Genomic DNA, 16960 nt, shown 5'->3' with positions numbered 1-16960 from the left:
CAATAACACACGCTACACGAGTGGCTGAATATGGGGGTTAGTAGCTTAACTTTTACTTTTAGATGTGATCTCAGTTTTGAAGTATATATCATGTTTTAATTTGACCAAAGCCAACCTTTTGAGTAAGTACATAGAAAAAGGCACAGTCATCAACAATACCAAGAATCAGTCTCGACTCCAGAGTTAAAAAAGAAAAAAGTCAATACATTTGTTTGGAAAAAAATGTCCTACATTCTTTTCTGGTCCTTTGTTTTTCTATCACCGCATTCATCTCCACTATACTCCTTTGCTCGTAATTTCTTCCATTCTTCCACAATCAGAAAACTTTTATGCGACTGTTGGGACATTTTTCTTATTAATATAAGCTGAAGTGTTCTAATTTTTTTAAGAAAAAAAACGGTTTCGACATTTTGGGAAGGGTGTCAACCGGGCTATGAATCAAAGAAAAAGAGTTGCCTGGTTGGAGTTTAAAGTAGCAAGAATAGACAAGCGTGGAAGGAACCTGCTGTAGGGTAGGGTAGGGTAGGGTAGCATGGCGAAACATGAGCACAAGAAAAAAGGGATGTGCATGTGAGGGATATTTTTCTGATTGCTTGATCTTAAAAAATTTGCCTCCCTTTAAATAGAGGTAGTACTACAGCCTTGACGAAAAGAATATATGCAAATTTGACCAAATTTAATATTGCAAGGCCTACATATGCAATTCTAACTATCGGATATGATTGTTGCCAGCTGAGGCTATCATAGCTCTCACGCCAATAATATTGTGCAAGTTCCATGCTTCAATCCTTTCAATAGTCACATAAATAAAAATAGTTAATATAGTGAGAGCAGCTTATATACTTCTCAAAGAGAAAAATTTTCCCTCATAAAAATGTGAGTTAGCCAAAGAACAAATCTCATATGGTACTATCAGCATGTGATCCTCCAACCCCAATGAGATAAGTCTCTCAATTAGGCTCAGTCAAATCTGGTGTCCCCATTTACCTAAGAAGCATAAAAAGGAGCCAAAATATATCTGTGGGTTGGTTCATTTAATAGAGCTTAAAGAGTAAGTCAAATATTTATATGAAACATAATCACAAAGACAATAACATAAGTGAGACAAAAACTCGTCAAAAGAAAAAACAATTGTAAAGTACCTTAGAAAGATGCAACAAGGCCAAATAAATCTTGAAAAATCTAATAACAGAAGATATTCATTTAATAAATGTTGGTCATAACTGGTTAGTATGGTCACCCATCAACCAAGCATGTTTGATTGAAGGAAGTGATAATGTAAGATGTAATTCACATTCTCCAATTTGTTCCGTCGTAACCGCAATTAGCAATTTCATTTGTCTGCTGGTATCCCTCTTATGCTAGGAAGAGATATGATCGCAGTTGCTTCTTGAATGAGGTTTGCCGTGATCCACTCGGTCTCCTTCCCATAAGGCAATAAAAATGTTTTTTTCAAGTCATTTCAAATGCTTTAGATATTTGTCTTTTAATTCTCGATAAATGTTGGCTTGAGTTGAGAAGCTGCAGGTGAAGACTTTGCGTGAGAGTGAGGAGCACGTGGATTCTTGATGCAGGAAAATATTTTACGCTAGGGCTTAGCCGGAGAGTTTGTTGCACTATTCCAAATACAGTCATAACATCTTCATTTGAGATACCTAGCAAACCAAATTCACATAGGTAACATAAAGAATTAAAGCTATTGCATCTTAAAAAATAGACACAATAATGTATTGATAAACATCTCCATGATGCAACAAGCTGAATCCACTTTTGCAACATCTGTAATAAATCCACTTCTGCACATAAAAAATTGACACGATAATGTATCCGTAAACATCTCCACCTTAATGCAACAAGCCAAATACTTATGCAACATAAAAAAACTTACAAAAAATCATGGAAACAATTCAATTCATGAAACAGTTTTACAAACAGACCCTCAGCAGAGGAACCAATTACATCCCACTCCACAAAGGAGACACACACACCTACACGCGTCATCAGACTGACACCAGTGAGATTAAAGTTGAAGCAGCTTCATTCACCAAATCAAGAAATTGCTTGAGAGAGAGGAGGGGAGCTCACAGGGAAGAAGTAAAAAGTCGAGAAAATTCCTTGTGTGCCATTGGAATCTATAACAATCCCTTCTGTACCATCCAAAATTAGAGGATTTCTTCGTTGCCATCAATTCTATTTTTTCTTCCCTTATCTGCCATTACCATCAGTTTTAATAGCAAACACAGTTTAACACCGTTAAAATGTGTACCGTTATCCCGATTTCACCCCTCCCTACCTTATCCTCAGTTGCCGGCCACACAGATCATCTGGTTCCCTTCTCTTCTCCCAAATTCTCCATTCCAATCCCTAGCTCCTCTCCCGGATCCCATCTGGTGGCTCCTGGCTTGAGCCTGCTCGCGGACTTGCGGTCTTCGGCGGAGGAGGACGCGCCTAGGCGCGCGCGGCTCGAGCAAGCAAGCCCCCGTGCGAGGATAATAACACCACAGCAAAGAGCCGTACCAAACCAAGAACATGGAAACCAAACGAGGAAAGTTAACACAAACCACATCATGTCAATTCAACACAAAGCACACGACGTCTTCATCCAACTTGAGCTTCATTGGGACCTGCCAATGTACATGTACATGGTTTGGGATGGCAAGCTCATGGAGCAACAGCAAAAGAAATACATCTTCCAGGAAATGAAATCATTTTCAGCTTGACAATGACATAACCATTTCTTGACCGAATTCAGCTTATTATACAAACTCAAAATCCAAGTCCTAGAACTACCCTCACATAGCAGTGGAGGAGCAGGAGCAGCTCTGCCAGCCAACTTAGCACCAGAACAGCGTCAGCCAGGTCGATTCCTTGGGTCCTGCAATGATGTCGTTGACGGGAACCGCACCTGTCTGTTGCAGTTGCTGCATCGCCTTCTCCACCTTCACAGTGAAAATGACACAATCAAGACTACGTTCAAGCAAAGCTTCTACTCAACAAGATCAGGAGAACAGTAAAGCACACTCACCTCATTGTCCCAATTAGTCCTGGCTGTAAGAATGATCAGGGCTATTGTTTGCACAGTGACCCCTATGATTAAACGCCACCATATTCCCTGAACACAAAGACGGGCTGGAACTAATCAGCATCTTCCTCTGAAAACAGTAGAAGTTACTAAAATTATATAATTCTAAAGTGTCACTGAGGAACTTACAGCAGCCCCAAGGCTTGTTTTGTATCCTAGGATGCATCCAATTGGAAGCCCAATCAGATAGTAGGCCCCAACATTGACATAGGCAACTATTGCTTGCCATCCACTCCCAATGGCAGCTCCTGCATAATTTTCAAAACAGTTTCGTGATATGTGATGTTTGATGAACAAAAACTAGGCGGTTTCTGTGCTATATGTTCTCCTTCAGTACCTGAGAGGATTGGCTGAATCCCATTCAAGAAGATGCTGAAGGCCAGCAATGGCGTCAGACTGATAACAGCCTCGATTACTGTGGTGCTGCTCGTGTACAGAGTGCTCAGAATTATGACTAAAAGGGTCACAAAAACGCTGAAGGTGATCTTGGCATGACAACCACAATGACTGAGAACCTTGCTACCTTTGGATGGCCAGCACCAAGTTCATTGCCAACACAAATACTGCATAAGAAGTTGGTAAAAAAATATTTTATCAATGAGGGTATATAAAATCTAGAGAGATAATTCAGCTTTCTACACTGACCTGGCTGCATAGCTCAAGCCAAGCATGATCTGAAAGTCCCAGTTCCAGTAATTGATGCTGAAACAAAAAGATTACAGTACAGAGTTATGTCTGAATACAAATACATGATCATGGGCTACCAAAGAGGATGGCCGTAGCAGATACAGAGGGAATCGGGTGCAATCTCTGAGTTGGGAAGGAAGCCAGTAAGAAGCACAAATCCTTGCACATATCAAATCTCCATCTAACATAAACCAGCAAGAAGCACCTAAAACACCTAACAAACTAAGAACTAGCACCAGGTCACTCGCTCTAGCATGACGGCTGAGGCAAAGGCTAGCTTGGCATATCCCCAAAGGCCTCTAAAGGCAAGCAAGGACAGTCCGATCCAGGTCTCTTTACAAGATGGACTGCAGATGATGTAATCCCATGTCAACACCACAAGCACCCACCAATTACCAAGAGAAGTTCAGTGTCAGCGCAGCACTGAGGAGGCCTCAGCCGAGCACAAACACCGCTACCCATGAGGAAAGGGTGTGGAAGATCAACACCACCAGTGTGATGTATGCCACAGGGTTGACAATGTTCTGGGCCTGAAGGAACCTCTGCATCGGGCAGAAGAGGGCAAAAGCAAGCAGCTGTGGCAGCAGGCCACGAGCATACAGCTGCCCCACCACAGCCACATCTACCTCCTGCCCGATGAGCTGCAAGAACAGGCCAGCATACCAGTAGAGGGAGGAGATCGAAATAGCTGTTGTGAGCTGGAGTACAAGTGCCCTCTGGCACACAATGCCCATGGCCGTGTACCTCCTGGGCTCCGGGCTCTAGGCCTGACCACAGATAGTTTGAACTGCACACACCATGCCAATCTGCATTGCACACATAGTGCATGCAAGCAACGAGTGTTGCAACAGGACGTTATATTTAAGCAAATGAAAAGGACTGGAGAGTGCAGGAAGCATGTGCAGTTACATACCATGACGCCGTAAGGTAGGCCCTGGATGTCGATGTTGCCGATCGATGCACCGGCAGGCTCAAGCTCACTGAGGTGTCCCACAAACATCTGTGTGATGAGGCTGAGTGTGAAGCTGAAGAGCGTGATGAGGATAGATGCCCATGAGATGCGCCACAGGTTGCCTGCCTCCCACGCTGTCAGCTGTGCTAGCACGCCCATGGTACAAGACCTCGCTGCAGCTGCTCCTCCGAAGCACCCGACGAATCCTTGATGTCCAGCAACCGTGCCATCACATTGCTGCCTTCACCCCCATTGTCCCCTCCACGAGTTCTGCGCTCATTTTAGAGTTCACTCTATATGCATATGACCTGTAGTCATAACTTCTAGAATTCCTGATTCCCTGATTGGAATGGAGGGTAACTAACCTTCCTGGGGGCACAGCTACCAGTCAACTTGCTGGCTGAAGAGGTTTGTGGAATGGTGGAAGTGGTGAAGTGTGAATAGCAAGTGGCGTCACAGCTTAGGAGAGGGCCTTAGTAACCTACCAGTTCAAAGAAAATTACTGGTGCCATGAAACCTACTGATCAGTTTATCATAATATTTCACAAGGAAATGGACTCAACTTCAAGTGTTGGCCTTATTACTACATTATATCCCTCCAGTCACCAGAATATGGGTGTAACTATGTAGGTGAACTATACAGCAGTATTTTCAAGTACTGCAAGCCTGAACAACAACAGGGTTGACAGAAATGGTCATATTTCCAGTAGAGCTGTCCCTATTGTTTCCATCTCTCTGTGTTTCAAATAAAGAAAGGACAGATCAAATAAAAAGATTATGCGCTAACTTTCATTGGACAGCTTGAAGTTGCAGTTGCAGTTCAACAAAAAAAATATCATCACTCATGCTCACCGGTCACAAAGTTGAAGATCTGGTAGTGACATCAAGTTGCATAGATATCCAGCTCCGGAGGAGTTGCTGACATGTTACTGTAATATAAGACTCATGCCATGAGCCCTGAGCACAAATCTCTGTACAAGGTACAAGGCCATGTAATGGTCCTGGTTTGCACCACATTGACTGTTCATTAAATAATCTTAACTGTTCTATCAACAAAGACAGGACCATGGCACAAATCAGTGGTTTTGTTTTAAAATACCTCTTTCAACAAACTTAATGATAAGCTTTCCAGCTGCTTGTGTCTCTCCCGCTAGGGCCAGCTTACTTTCAACATTCTGACATAACTTAAGATCAGGAATTAAGTTTCTCTGGAACATGCGGCAGGCCACATTATATGATTGGAGTGGCAGTCCTCTATTCAGAAACCCCTCTATCAAAACGTGGCATGTTTGAGCATCTCTTTTTGATGCAGTTCTTAGTACCTTGCTGAGAAGATTATAAGCCTCACTAAGTTTACCAAATGCACATAGCTTCTCAATAACTTGATTGTACGCACTACTAAACTCTTGCCTTGCTAACATCTTATCCAGCAGAATGAGTAACTCTTCAACTTTACCCCTTTCACAATATCTATGTATCACCGTCCTGTATGTGACAGGTGTAGGGAGCAAACCTCTTTTAAGCATTTTCTGAACAAGATCTGTGGCTTCTTTCATTTTACCTTTCTTTCCTAGAGCATCGACAACAACAGTGTACGTAACAACATCAGGATGCCTGTTGGTCAGATACATGTCATCCAGTAAAGAGAGCGCCGATTCCAAATCACCCTGGCGAGAAAATCCATGAATTACAGTTGTGAAGTTAACAACATTAATGGAGCAGCCCTTGCTTTGGCACTGCTGCATGAAGTCTTTGGCCTCTGCTGGCTTTCCTTCCTTGCATAAAGCATGAATCAATAAGTTAATCTCCACAGTTGTGGGGAAGAAACCCTTCTGCAACATCTGCACTACCACATCACATGATTCCTTTAACTTCCCTTCCCTCCTAAATCCATGCATAACAACACTGTATGTGATATCACTGGGAGTCCACCATTCCTCTTCGCTCTTGTTTAGCAATTCCCATGCTTCTGAAGTCTTTCCGACTTTGCAAAGCCCATTTAACAGTGCAGTATGTGTGACTGTATTTGGCTTGCAACCACTCTTATACATATGCTTCATCATCTTTCTTGCTTGATCGAGTTCCCCAGTCCGGCAGAATCCATCAACAACTGCACTATATGTTACAACATCAGGGTGGCACCCTTTTGAAATCATCTCGCTTACAATTTCCTTTGCCTCTGCCATCCTACCGTTCAAGCAAAATGAGTGCACAATCGCACTATAACCAACTTCATCAACACGGAATCTTTTCCCCTCTGACTCCCTCAGGAACCCCAATGCTTCATCTGCATGACCATGCTTTGCAAGAACATGAATAAGCATGTTATACGTGACCTGATCTGGAAATAGACCTGCATCATTCCTCATCCTCTCAAGTAAATTCCGCACCTCTGCCACCCTCTTCTCCTTGCACAAGAAGCTCATCACTGTAAAGTAGCTGATCTTATCTGGTGGACACCCATTTTGCAGCATCGAACCGATCATCTCCAGTGCATCAATGACCCGCCGAGCTCCACACAATCCTTTGATCAGGCAATTGTACGTGACTACGTCCGGGTCAACCCCAACACGCCGCATCCTTTCGGCAAATTCGAGCGCCTTGTCGACGCGGCCAGCCACGACAAGCACGTTCACCGCCACGTTGCATATAGATATGTCGGGCGCACACCCATCCTTCTGCATGAGCTGGAGCACGCGCATGGCGGAACGGAGCTTCCCCGCGCGACTGTAGGACAGCATGAGGTGTGCGAACTGCTGCGGCCCCCGCCGCATGCCCCGGCGGATCATGAGGCGCATGACGCGGCGCGCCGGGTCGTGGAGCCTGGTGCGGCTGAGGAGCGCCAGCATTTCGTCGAACACCTCCGGGGCGTGGCGGTACTTCCACTGGCGGTCGGCCCAGCGGAAGAACTCGAACGCGGCGCGGGCGTCCCGCTGCGCCTGCGCGCGCAGCACCGCGCGGACCTGCGGCGGGGAGAGCACGCGGAGGAGGTGCCGGAGCTGCGCCTCCCGCTTCGCGTTCCACGAGTCCCGGAGCTCGAGCAGCCGGCAGGTGTCCCGCACGAGGCGGCTGCGCGACTCCTCCGCGAGGTCATCTCCGAGGGGAACCTCATTCGTGGCGGGAGCCGGCGCGATCTCCCCGGCGGCCGCCGAGGGTGTTGCGTTGGCGCAGGGGCGGCGGGGCTGGAGGAGGAGGAGGAGGAGGAGCCGCCGGCGCGGGAGCAATGGACTCTTGGATAGGCGCCTGAGCATGGCGTGCGCTCGTGCACACGAGAGGCCAGCGCCTGGTGATTGTGAGAGTAGCCAGAAACGGCAGGAGGATGGCGGCGGCGGCGGCCGCCACGAGCGGAACCAGTCGAGTAATGGGGTAGCGCGGTGGCCGGCGGGTCAGGTCACTTTTGCTACAAAGTCCACCGGTTGCGAGAAAATTGCGAGACCAACCATTTGTACGCGTAGCATTTTTGCATAAAGTTGAGACCATGGTGTTGTCGCCACCACTTATTTAGCATTTAATATAAACCGATGAGCGGTTTAAGATTAACCACTGAATATATTTGTATTTTTCCAACTTAGATGTATGCACTTTACCTTGACATATTTTGTTAGATATTTTTCAGCGTAGAATGTCATGTGCTCCTCTCATTCTCCGTTCTTCTGATTTCTCTATTCTTCTTTACATTAAAGCAACTCCTTAGCAACATCTTGCAGAAAGTTAGACGCATTCTTGAGCCATGTAGACCTCTTCATAGATTTTTTTTGACCGAATGCACTACTCTTAGTGCTAACATCCATTTCTTTTTCTGCACTTAGCATGAGATCCGTTTCTAGACGAATTAAACGCCCGTATTCTTTTTTCTATTACCTATCTTGTCAATTTCACATGTTCCTTGAAAAAATAATCATCTAGTTTCGTAGCAAATCCTGGATTCTTATTGACGTCCTCGCTCATTGTTCATTGACTAACTTCTAAGCTGGCGCTGTGAGAGTAGTCGGAAACAGGCGAGTATTTGAACAAAAGCAAGCGACGCCAGTAGAGGTAAAGCACGACATCAAGATGGAAATTGCCACAAGACGTTTGGCCTGCGGTGGGTCAGAGTTATCCTAGTTTCCCTAATGCTTCGCTTACTGCTATTCGTGTTTGAGTTTTCAATCCTTTATGTAACATCGACTTTGTTAAGATACCTTTTGCTTAAACGGCAGTGCAGTGTTCCTGCAAGATTTTTTTTTAAAAAAAAAAGAGTAATCGGAAATGGAAGGAGGATTCTGGCGCCGGCGGCCGCCACGAGCGGAATTACATAAACGACAATCTTTTTTTTGACCGAATATGCGCTAACATCCTTACCTTTTCCTGCACTTGGCAAAGAGGTCCATCTTGCATCCTCGATGATAAACGACATACTTATTTTATTATTACCTACCTTGCCAATGTCACATCTTCATTGAAAAATTAATCGTCTAGTTTTGTAGCAAATACTGGATTCTAATTGACCTCCTCGCGCATTGTTCATTGAAAAATTAATCGTCTTGTTTTAGTATAAGCTGACGCTGGGAAAATAGTTTAATATACACGTGCCTGTGTGCAAAACTCCAAACAAATTCCGCGCATCTCCGCCCACTGATCCCGTCGTCCTATTCGCTCTCCTCCCCTCCACCAATCCCCCGTCTCGTCACGGCCGCTCGCGGTCTCGCTCCGGCAAACCCAATGGCCGCCGCCGCCGTCCCCAACGGCCACGCCGCTGCCGACGCGGCCCCTCCCTCCTCGTCGTCGCTGGTGTTCCTGGGCACGGGGTGCTCGAGCGCCGTCCCGAACGCGCGGTGCCTGATCCAGCCCCCCGACCCGCCCTGCCCCGTCTGCTCCCAGTCCCTCTCCGTCCCGCCCGAGCTAAACCCCAACTACAGGTGCCGCGTCCTGCCCCTCTCCTCCTCCTCCCGAGCCTAGTGCGGTGTTAGGATGTGAGATTTTACCCGCCGTGCTGCGGCGCGAGGTGCTTTGCGTGCTTTTCACGAGGTCGGTGCGGATCTGCGATGGCGTGAGATCGGGTAGCTTCGGCCTGCTTATTATATTGTTAATCGTGCATGGTTCGGGCGGTTTGGTGTTGCTTCGATACGGGACGATAGCTTCCGCTGCTAGTTTGGTTTTGTTTGAGAAATGGTGATCAGATGGATACAGTATATACTCCTATTTGTTTTATTTGTTCCTCATAAGTGGGGTTAGTTTTGAGCAGCTGTGTCGTTGCTGCATTTGCATATACCTCGTTTAATTGCCTGCAACATGCGTTTTGAGCAATCTAAGGACTGTTGCAGTAATTGGAATTCTGTTATAAGGGAAAAACTGAGATGCATAAGATTCATCGATCAATCAATCTGGCAGGTCAGAATTAACCTAGAGTCCTCCACAGGATGGCAAATATGTTTGAAATCAAATGAATTGGACACATAGTTTAGGTCTTTACGAACAATTTTACATACAAGCTACTTTGCCAGGCTTCCTATTTTATCCATAAAACATGAATAAGATTGATTGTTTCTGCATGGGACCCCTACAGCAGAAATCACAGTGCACTTTCTGCATTTTTTTTCGAGCTTACAGTTAGTGTTCTTCCTACTGTATAATGGAGGTGGAGTAGTATTGTGGAGGCTTAGTTATATGTAATTATGTGAGGTTAGAGCATTGTTATTTTTTGCTTAAGAAAAAATCATGTATATGATGAAAATGGTACCTGGAAAAAAGAAGAAGGTGCATATATTAGATGCAATTGCATAATGCCATGTAAGTAGGATATCATCTTCTCCTGCTACCGTTCATTATTTTTTTCACATATTTTTTAGATTATGAAGAAACTTTATAATGGTTTGGCTACGTTCATCTCATACCCTTGGTTGATACCTTCTATAGGATCAATTAGAGTCATCCTGTGACTAAGCACTATATCGTGGTTGTTTCTGTTCACTTGAGAACAGTGGATCGGATCGAAACTCCATTCCAAATGTTTTTGGATACTGATGCACCTGAACAAGGTTGATAGCTAAACTTATGCTTATATGTGCATTTCCTGTTACTAGATTTGCTCTTGGTTTCTTGCAGGTGCAATACTTCTCTTTTGATTGACTATTGCCAAGATGAAGGTGCACATAAGTATATTATAATTGATGTTGGGAAGACATTCAGAGAACAAGTTCTGCGATGGTTTGTTCGCCACAAAATCCCTTGTGTTGATTCTGTGAGTCCCTGATATACTCATGTTTGCTTTATTTTTTCTAATGGTTTATTAGATGCTAACTAAGAGTTCACTATGTTTGTAAAAGAAAACTAAGTGTTTTGCATACCCATGGTACACTGACACCTCTTCCTTATTCATAACAGATTCTTCTGACTCATGAGCATGCAGATGCAATCTTAGGCCTTGATGATATTCGGGTTGTACAGGCATTTAGTCCCACAAATGATATTGATCCAACCCCGATTTATCTCTCACAGTTTGCAATGGACAGGTAATTGTGTTAAAACTTTGTTACGCATTGATACTGCACTACTGCTCTTTTGAAAATTATAAGGAATTTCAGTCAATAATGCATACCACTTGATTTGTCATGGTTATACTGCAGTTAGCTGATTGCCTCTCACCATATACATTAAGGAACCCACTTCTCTTGCACAGAATTTACCACTTTAGCACACTTTATGAGAATTCAGTCAGTGAAGGGTAACAATTATCTTTAAATAAATATTGATAGAGTAGCTGACAAATACAACCATGTTATACTCTTATGAATTCTTCATTCTTGGACTACCATTTCTGTATGTCCTGGGTTTTTTTTTTTAATGCTGCTCTCTTGCCCAATCTCATAAAACATTGTCTAGCATTGTTACCCTTTATCTGGTAAGGGGTTTGTGTTCATCAGCCAATATGGAGTCATTAGGTAGGACACTAGGTGAGAATTCATACTCATAACATTCAATTTGAAACAGCATCTCCCTAAAGTTCCCTTATTTGGTCAAAAAGAAACTAAAGGAAGGGGAGGAGGTCAGGCGAGTTGCTCAACTAGACTGGAGAATAATCGAGAGTGATCTTCAGAAGCCGTTTACAACTTCAGGGCTAGAGTTTGTTCCCTTGCCGGTAATAAGTAGCACTGGGTTCAGCTGCATTTTATTTTGCTATGCATTTTTCTTAATTTTGTATTCATATCAGGTGATCCATGGTGAAGACTACATTTGTTTGGGTTTCCTTTTTGGAAGAAAATCGAAAGTTGCTTACATATCAGATGTTTCGCGGTTTCCTCCAAGCACAGAATATGGTAAAACCCTGTGTCTCCTAGTATTGCTCTATTAGTTGTGTTTTTTAACTACCTTATGCTGCCATATTGCCTGTTTTTTGCCTTTTCTGGAATAAAGTTCACCATGGCAGAACACTGTGGTGACTCAGTCTGTTTTTGTTGAGATGAATTGCCATTGTCTTATGGTATTGTTTTTTTGTTAATATCTCTGCTTGGTACTCACCATAATACATAGGGTTCCCTTACAAAAGAATCTGCTGCAAACTGCAGTCTAATTATGATAATGTTAATGTTGATTTATGGACCTCGAAACTTAGACATGGGGCTTGGGAAAATATATGTCCATAGATATTGCATAGATGTATTGTGCGTGCTTTGCTTTGCCCGACCTTCGCCCTTAGGAATGCATACATTCATGGGCTGGTGCATCTTCACTGATTGCTTTGAGAATAGCTGCAAGTTTTGTAGATTTATTTCCTGTCCTCTCTTGCTTTATTGCTTCCCAGGATCCTCATTGCTGTATGTACATGTACTTACCTTTCAGCAATTTCGAAGTCTGGTGGGGGCCAACTCGATTTGCTCATCTTGGATTGCCTATACAGGGTTAGTTTCTTTAGTTCCTTCTGTTGCATATACAGGTGTTTTCCCCTTTCTGCTGCTCATTTTGTACTTGTTTCTGGGTTCTCATTTAAACTAGGGAAGTTTTATGGATCCACAACTCACTACAGATTACAGCATAAGGACAGAGTTTCTGAATACTGAGAGGTGCATGTAGAAATGCAGAAAACACCATTTCTTAAGTTATCCTATTCTTGTAGCCTTGAACTAATAACTGCACATGGCAGTAAATCTTCCAGTACTTGGGAATAAAATAAAATGGGTAAACGTTTGGGTTTCTTGGCAAACAATAATTTTTTTCATATAGCATAAGTGCATAACACAAGCATGATCTTTTGATTTTGCATCAAGCATACAACCCACAAGATTGGTCAAGTCAAGTTCAGATCATTGACTGCAGCGGATAAACGATATTGAGCATATTAGGAAACCTGTATTTCATACAAGTAAAAACACTTGACCAATAATGTCATAGATAATGTCAATTTTTAGTTGTGAAAGTAATTCTTCACTTTGCTCTTAACTAGCAGTTTCTAAGACTAGAGTCTGTATCAGTTCATAGGCATAGACAGTTGAATTATGTTGCAATTCATGGCAACACAATTACTATTGTTTGAGAACATTTGATTGATCTTAGCATTTTTATATTCTACCATTATCTTTACTAATTTGTTGTCAACCGACATCCTCTGCGCCAACAGACAGGTTCTCACAATGTGCATCTTTGTTGGGACCAGGTTAGTTTTCATTTCACAATTTAAGCAAACTGTTATCCTTTTCCTATTCATATATATTCTGTGTGTCTGATTTATGTCAACGCTATGATCTTATGCAGACTCTAGATGCTGTTAAGAGGATTTGTCCCAGAAGAGCATTGCTTATTGGGATGACTCATGAGATGGACCATGACAAGGACAACCAAACATTGGAAGAATGGTCCAGGAGGTAAGGCCTTCCTCCTAGATAGTTTAAACTCTACTTTAAATGTGTGCAGACACATGCTCATGTACCAAATAAGTTGACCTGAAAGAACACTTGCAAGGGGAAGTAATACCGTATTTTCTTTATCTTTTTTTTTCTTTTAACGCAATGCTATCTCACAATTGTATGCATGCTCACGCACCGTATGTTGTTAAAAAACACCTGCGTTACTGTAAATTTCTAAAGGCAAACATGCTTATGCTCTGTCATTTGAAACTGCAGGGAGGGGATAGATGTGCAGTTAGCTCGTGATGGCTTGCGTGTCTACATTGATCTGTAATCGTGAGAGGTACAAGTGTGTGCCTTTGTTTTGACTATAAGGATTGATCATATTGCTTTGTTCATTAAATAGATTTTATCATGTTCCAGTTTGGTCAACTCTTTTCTTTCTAGCGCATCCTGCATAACTGCATATTGTGTTCTGCGGTTCACTGACACTTATCTCTTCTTTGTATATATATCAGGACCATGGCATGCTCAGTGAACTGTACTAGGTTTCCTGCCGCTCTTAACATTCAGCGTCCTCTTGTGAAGAAAGTACGAACTGACTTGGCTCACCAATCATCGTGTGAAACCAGTAGATCTTCTGTTTTTACATTTCATAGTCTACACGTGATTCCAATAAAAAGTAAGTAATGTAGTTGTTTCAGTGTCCCCACAAGTTGCTGTCCATCTCCTTGATAAAGTAGTTGAATGGTTCCTGTCAATTGGAAGCTACACTGCACCACATGCATAATGCCAACCGGCAGCAGCAAGTATTGCCTTTGGAGAGAAGCATGGCTCCAATGAGTCTGTGAATACTGCAAGTTTTCTGAAGCAGCTCTGTCACAGAATGTGTGGACTTCAATGGATGAATTTCGTGGTGACAGGCTGGGTTGCACAATCTCTGGAAAAGCCCGCCCGCTAGTAAAACAGCAGGTCGATGACTAGATACCAAAGTCAGGGCCTCTAGAAAAAAAAAACAGATACCGAAGTCAGGAAGTCTAGATAGATACCAAGGAAGGTGGGCCTTTTGCCTCCGCACTCTCTCTGGGCCGGCCTAGTCGGGCAGGCCCACCAACCGCCAGGCGGGCCCGCCGCCTCGCGCACGGCCAGTCGGCCACGTCCGCGGCCGCCGGCCGGCCGTGTGTGTGTGTCAGAGAAGGACGCCACGGCGCAGCCCACCCATCCATCCACCACCCCACCCATCCGATCCGCCCGTGACCCCCTGCTCTGTCCTCACTCACTCGCCGCAGCCACCCACCACTCGCTCGCTCGCCATTCCCCTTCCCCCCTCCTCGTCGTCGCGGCGCGGCGGCGGCAAGGCAATGGCGATGGCCTCCACCTACGCGCCGGGCGGCGGCGCGGGGGCGCTCGCGCCGGGAAGGGCCAGGGCCCGCGCGCCCACCGGGGGGCTCGTCCTCGGCCCCTCCAAGGCCGGCCTCCCCCGCCCCCTCGCCCTCGCCAGGCGGAGCCCCCTCGCGGCCGCCGGCGCCGCCAGGCTGCGGTGCGCTGCGTCCTCGTCGTCGGCGGCCCCCACGCGGCCCGTCACGGCGCCCCGGTTCATCCAGCACAAGAAGGAGGCCTTCTGGTTCTACCGCTTCCTCTCCATCGTCTACGACCACGTCATCAACCCGGGCCACTGGACCGAGGACATGCGCGACGACGCGCTCGAGCCCGCCGACCTCTACAGCCGCTACCTCAAGGTCGTCGACGTCGGCGGCGGCACGGGCTTCACCACTCTCGGGATCGTCAAGCACGTCAACCCGGAGAACGTCACGCTGCTCGACCAGTCCCCGCACCAGCTCGAGAAGGCCAAGCAGAAGGAGGCGCTCAAGGGGGTCACCATAATGGAGGGTGACGCCGAGGACCTGCCCTTCCCAACCGACACCTTCGACCGATACATCTCCGCCGGCAGGTCGCTCACGCTCCGTTGCTCCTCGATTCTCTTCAGTTCGCTTCAGTACTGTGGATATCATCCTGTAAATGCACATAGCATTGTGAATTTGGTGCACGTGAATGATGTTGTAGAGGTCGCTGATTTTCGTGGTCTGTCACGCTACCTTGCAGCATCGAGTATTGGCCTGATCCGCAGAGAGGAATCAAGGAAGCGTACAGGGTCCTGAGGTTTGGTGGGACAGCTTGTGTGATTGGCCCCGTGTACCCAACCTTCTGGCTCTCCCGCTTCTTCGCTGACATGTGGATGCTCTTCCCCAAGGAAGAGGAGTACATCGAGTGGTTCAAGAAGGCTGGGTTTAAGGATGTCAAGCTGAAAAGAATTGGACCAAAGTGGTACCGTGGTGTCCGAAGGCATGGCCTGATCATGGGATGCTCTGTTACAGGTGTGAAGAGAGAACGTGGAGACTCTCCTTTGGAGGTACCTTTCTTTTCCCTTTGCTAATATAAAGCATGGCTCTCAGATTCACAGTTATGTAACTCAATGAATATTGGCATACCTCGTTCAGATTTTAGATTGTTCATCTCCTGCACTAGCCATTGAGGGTTTTGGTATAACCTTTTCCATATTATCTTCAATGCAGCTTGGTCCGAAGGCTGAGGATGTCAGCAAACCGGTGAATCCAATCACCTTCCTCTTCCGCTTTCTCATGGGAACGATATGTGCTGCATACTATGTTCTGGTGCCCATTTACATGTGGATAAAGGACCAGATTGTGCCCAAAGGCATGCCAATCTGAGTGAAGGGGACTGAGCTGCAAGGAAGAGAGGATAGCCATCGTCTCAATTAGTCTTCTCTATATTAGGCGCTTCCTGTCTTTTTTGTATTTATCTTTTATTTCTCTGGTGTTATGTACTTCTACTATTGTCCGTATTTGTGTGAAGCAATAATATTAAGACATGGATTAATCTCAACAATTTCTTGAGCATTAAGTGGAACTCTCTGTAGCAGGTTATAGAGATGGTATCTGATAGCTCTGCAAAAAGTTATTGGGATGGTGTCACATTGGATTCTTCTTTTTTGTTCTTCATATGTTTTGATAATGTTGTATTTTTATTGCATGGCTTAGATGCATGTAAAACCAGTTGCTCAAACAATTTCAACTGTAAATTTGTAATTTTATTAGGGAGTTGCTTCTATAAACAGATACAGTTATCTAACTTTCTGTATCAAATTATCAATATATTCTTACATCCTTTCTGTATGTGGCAGAAACATTCCATAATTCACAATTTAAGCAGGATATGTTCCACCTTCCATAATTCAAGTTGAAAACAATTTTTCCCTCTATGATATGTTTTTTATTTGTGCAAATGCTATGATGTTGTGACACTTGATGCTGTTAAGGTTTCCTCTCAGAGAGCATTTTCTCATTGGAACTGATGCAGGAGATGGACTTTAAAAAGGACAACTGGACATCAAAAGTATGG

At 44.7% G+C, this 16960-nt stretch overlaps 3 protein-coding genes and 1 pseudogene across 12 annotated transcripts; 2 read left to right on the top strand and 2 right to left on the bottom strand.

Annotated features, from left to right (window-relative positions):
* Window positions 1–2595: 2595 nt before the first annotated feature.
* LOC112885640 lies at window positions 2596–5420 on the bottom strand (annotated as a pseudogene).
* LOC112886754 (pentatricopeptide repeat-containing protein At5g41170, mitochondrial-like) lies at window positions 4720–8123 on the bottom strand. 10 transcript variants are annotated; one of them, XR_003227425.1, is made up of 4 exons: window positions 5821–8123; window positions 5285–5722; window positions 5087–5202; window positions 4720–4991 (listed from the first exon to the last, which is right to left on the bottom strand). XR_003227425.1 is itself a non-coding variant. In XM_025952739.1 (3 exons), exons 1-2 carry the CDS (start codon window positions 7970–7972, stop codon window positions 5577–5579), a joined length of 2298 nt encoding a protein of 765 aa, XP_025808524.1. In that variant the 5' UTR covers window positions 7973–8123; the 3' UTR covers window positions 4876–5456; window positions 5574–5576. The 10 variants fall into 10 exon arrangements, 6 of the variants coding, with proteins under 6 accessions (XP_025808524.1, XP_025808525.1, XP_025808528.1 ...); XR_003227426.1 differs by having other exon boundaries at window positions 5574–5722; XR_003227424.1 differs by having other exon boundaries at window positions 5087–5722.
* Window positions 8124–9344: 1221 nt separating this feature from the next.
* On the top strand, window positions 9345–14410 carry LOC112884254 (putative hydrolase C777.06c). Its single transcript, XM_025949628.1, has 10 exons — window positions 9345–9619; window positions 10806–10941; window positions 11085–11212; window positions 11691–11838; window positions 11911–12016; window positions 12540–12598; window positions 13315–13350; window positions 13449–13558; window positions 13817–13883; window positions 14059–14410. Exons 1-9 carry the CDS (start codon window positions 9423–9425, stop codon window positions 13872–13874), a joined length of 978 nt encoding a protein of 325 aa, XP_025805413.1. The 5' UTR covers window positions 9345–9422; the 3' UTR covers window positions 13875–13883; window positions 14059–14410.
* Window positions 14411–14793: 383 nt separating this feature from the next.
* LOC112884253 (2-methyl-6-phytyl-1,4-hydroquinone methyltransferase 2, chloroplastic) lies at window positions 14794–16459 on the top strand. Its single transcript, XM_025949627.1, has 3 exons — window positions 14794–15491; window positions 15644–15950; window positions 16114–16459. The coding sequence occupies exons 1-3, from the start codon at window positions 14902–14904 to the stop codon at window positions 16267–16269; spliced, it is 1053 nt and encodes a 350-aa protein (XP_025805412.1). The 5' UTR covers window positions 14794–14901; the 3' UTR covers window positions 16270–16459.
* The last annotated feature ends 501 nt before the right edge of the window (window positions 16460–16960 follow it).

Source organism: Panicum hallii, chromosome 3 (assembly GCF_002211085.1).
Source record: "Panicum hallii strain FIL2 chromosome 3, PHallii_v3.1, whole genome shotgun sequence".
NCBI classification, from domain to species: Eukaryota; Viridiplantae; Streptophyta; class Magnoliopsida; order Poales; family Poaceae; genus Panicum; species Panicum hallii.
Note: the sequence above shows the minus strand (reverse complement) of the source record. Positions and strands in the feature narration are given on the sequence as shown.

What these genes read in the sequence shown, in the direction of transcription:
- LOC112884254 (XM_025949628.1), top strand. Translation starts at nt 9,423, where the DNA reads ATGGCCGCCGCCGCCGTCCCCAACGGCCACGCCGCTGCCGACGCGGCC. An exon ending in TCTTGGATTGCCTATACAGG is followed by an intron (nt 12,599 to 13,314) that starts GTTAGTTTCTTT and finishes CTGCGCCAACAG; the next exon opens with ACAGGTTCTCACAATGTGCA. An exon ending in TTGGAAGAATGGTCCAGGAG is followed by an intron (nt 13,559 to 13,816) that starts GTAAGGCCTTCC and finishes TTGAAACTGCAG; the next exon opens with GGAGGGGATAGATGTGCAGT.
- LOC112884253 (XM_025949627.1), top strand. Translation starts at nt 14,902, where the DNA reads ATGGCGATGGCCTCCACCTACGCGCCGGGCGGCGGCGCGGGGGCGCTC. An exon ending in CGATACATCTCCGCCGGCAG is followed by an intron (nt 15,492 to 15,643) that starts GTCGCTCACGCT and finishes GCTACCTTGCAG; the next exon opens with CATCGAGTATTGGCCTGATC. An exon ending in GTGGAGACTCTCCTTTGGAG is followed by an intron (nt 15,951 to 16,113) that starts GTACCTTTCTTT and finishes TCTTCAATGCAG; the next exon opens with CTTGGTCCGAAGGCTGAGGA.
- LOC112886754 (XM_025952738.1), bottom strand. Translation starts at nt 7,972, where the DNA reads ATGCTCAGGCGCCTATCCAAGAGTCCATTGCTCCCGCGCCGGCGGCTC. An exon ending in CATTAAGTTTGTTGAAAGAG is followed by an intron (nt 5,723 to 5,820) that starts GTATTTTAAAAC and finishes GGTGCAAACCAG; the next exon opens with GACCATTACATGGCCTTGTA.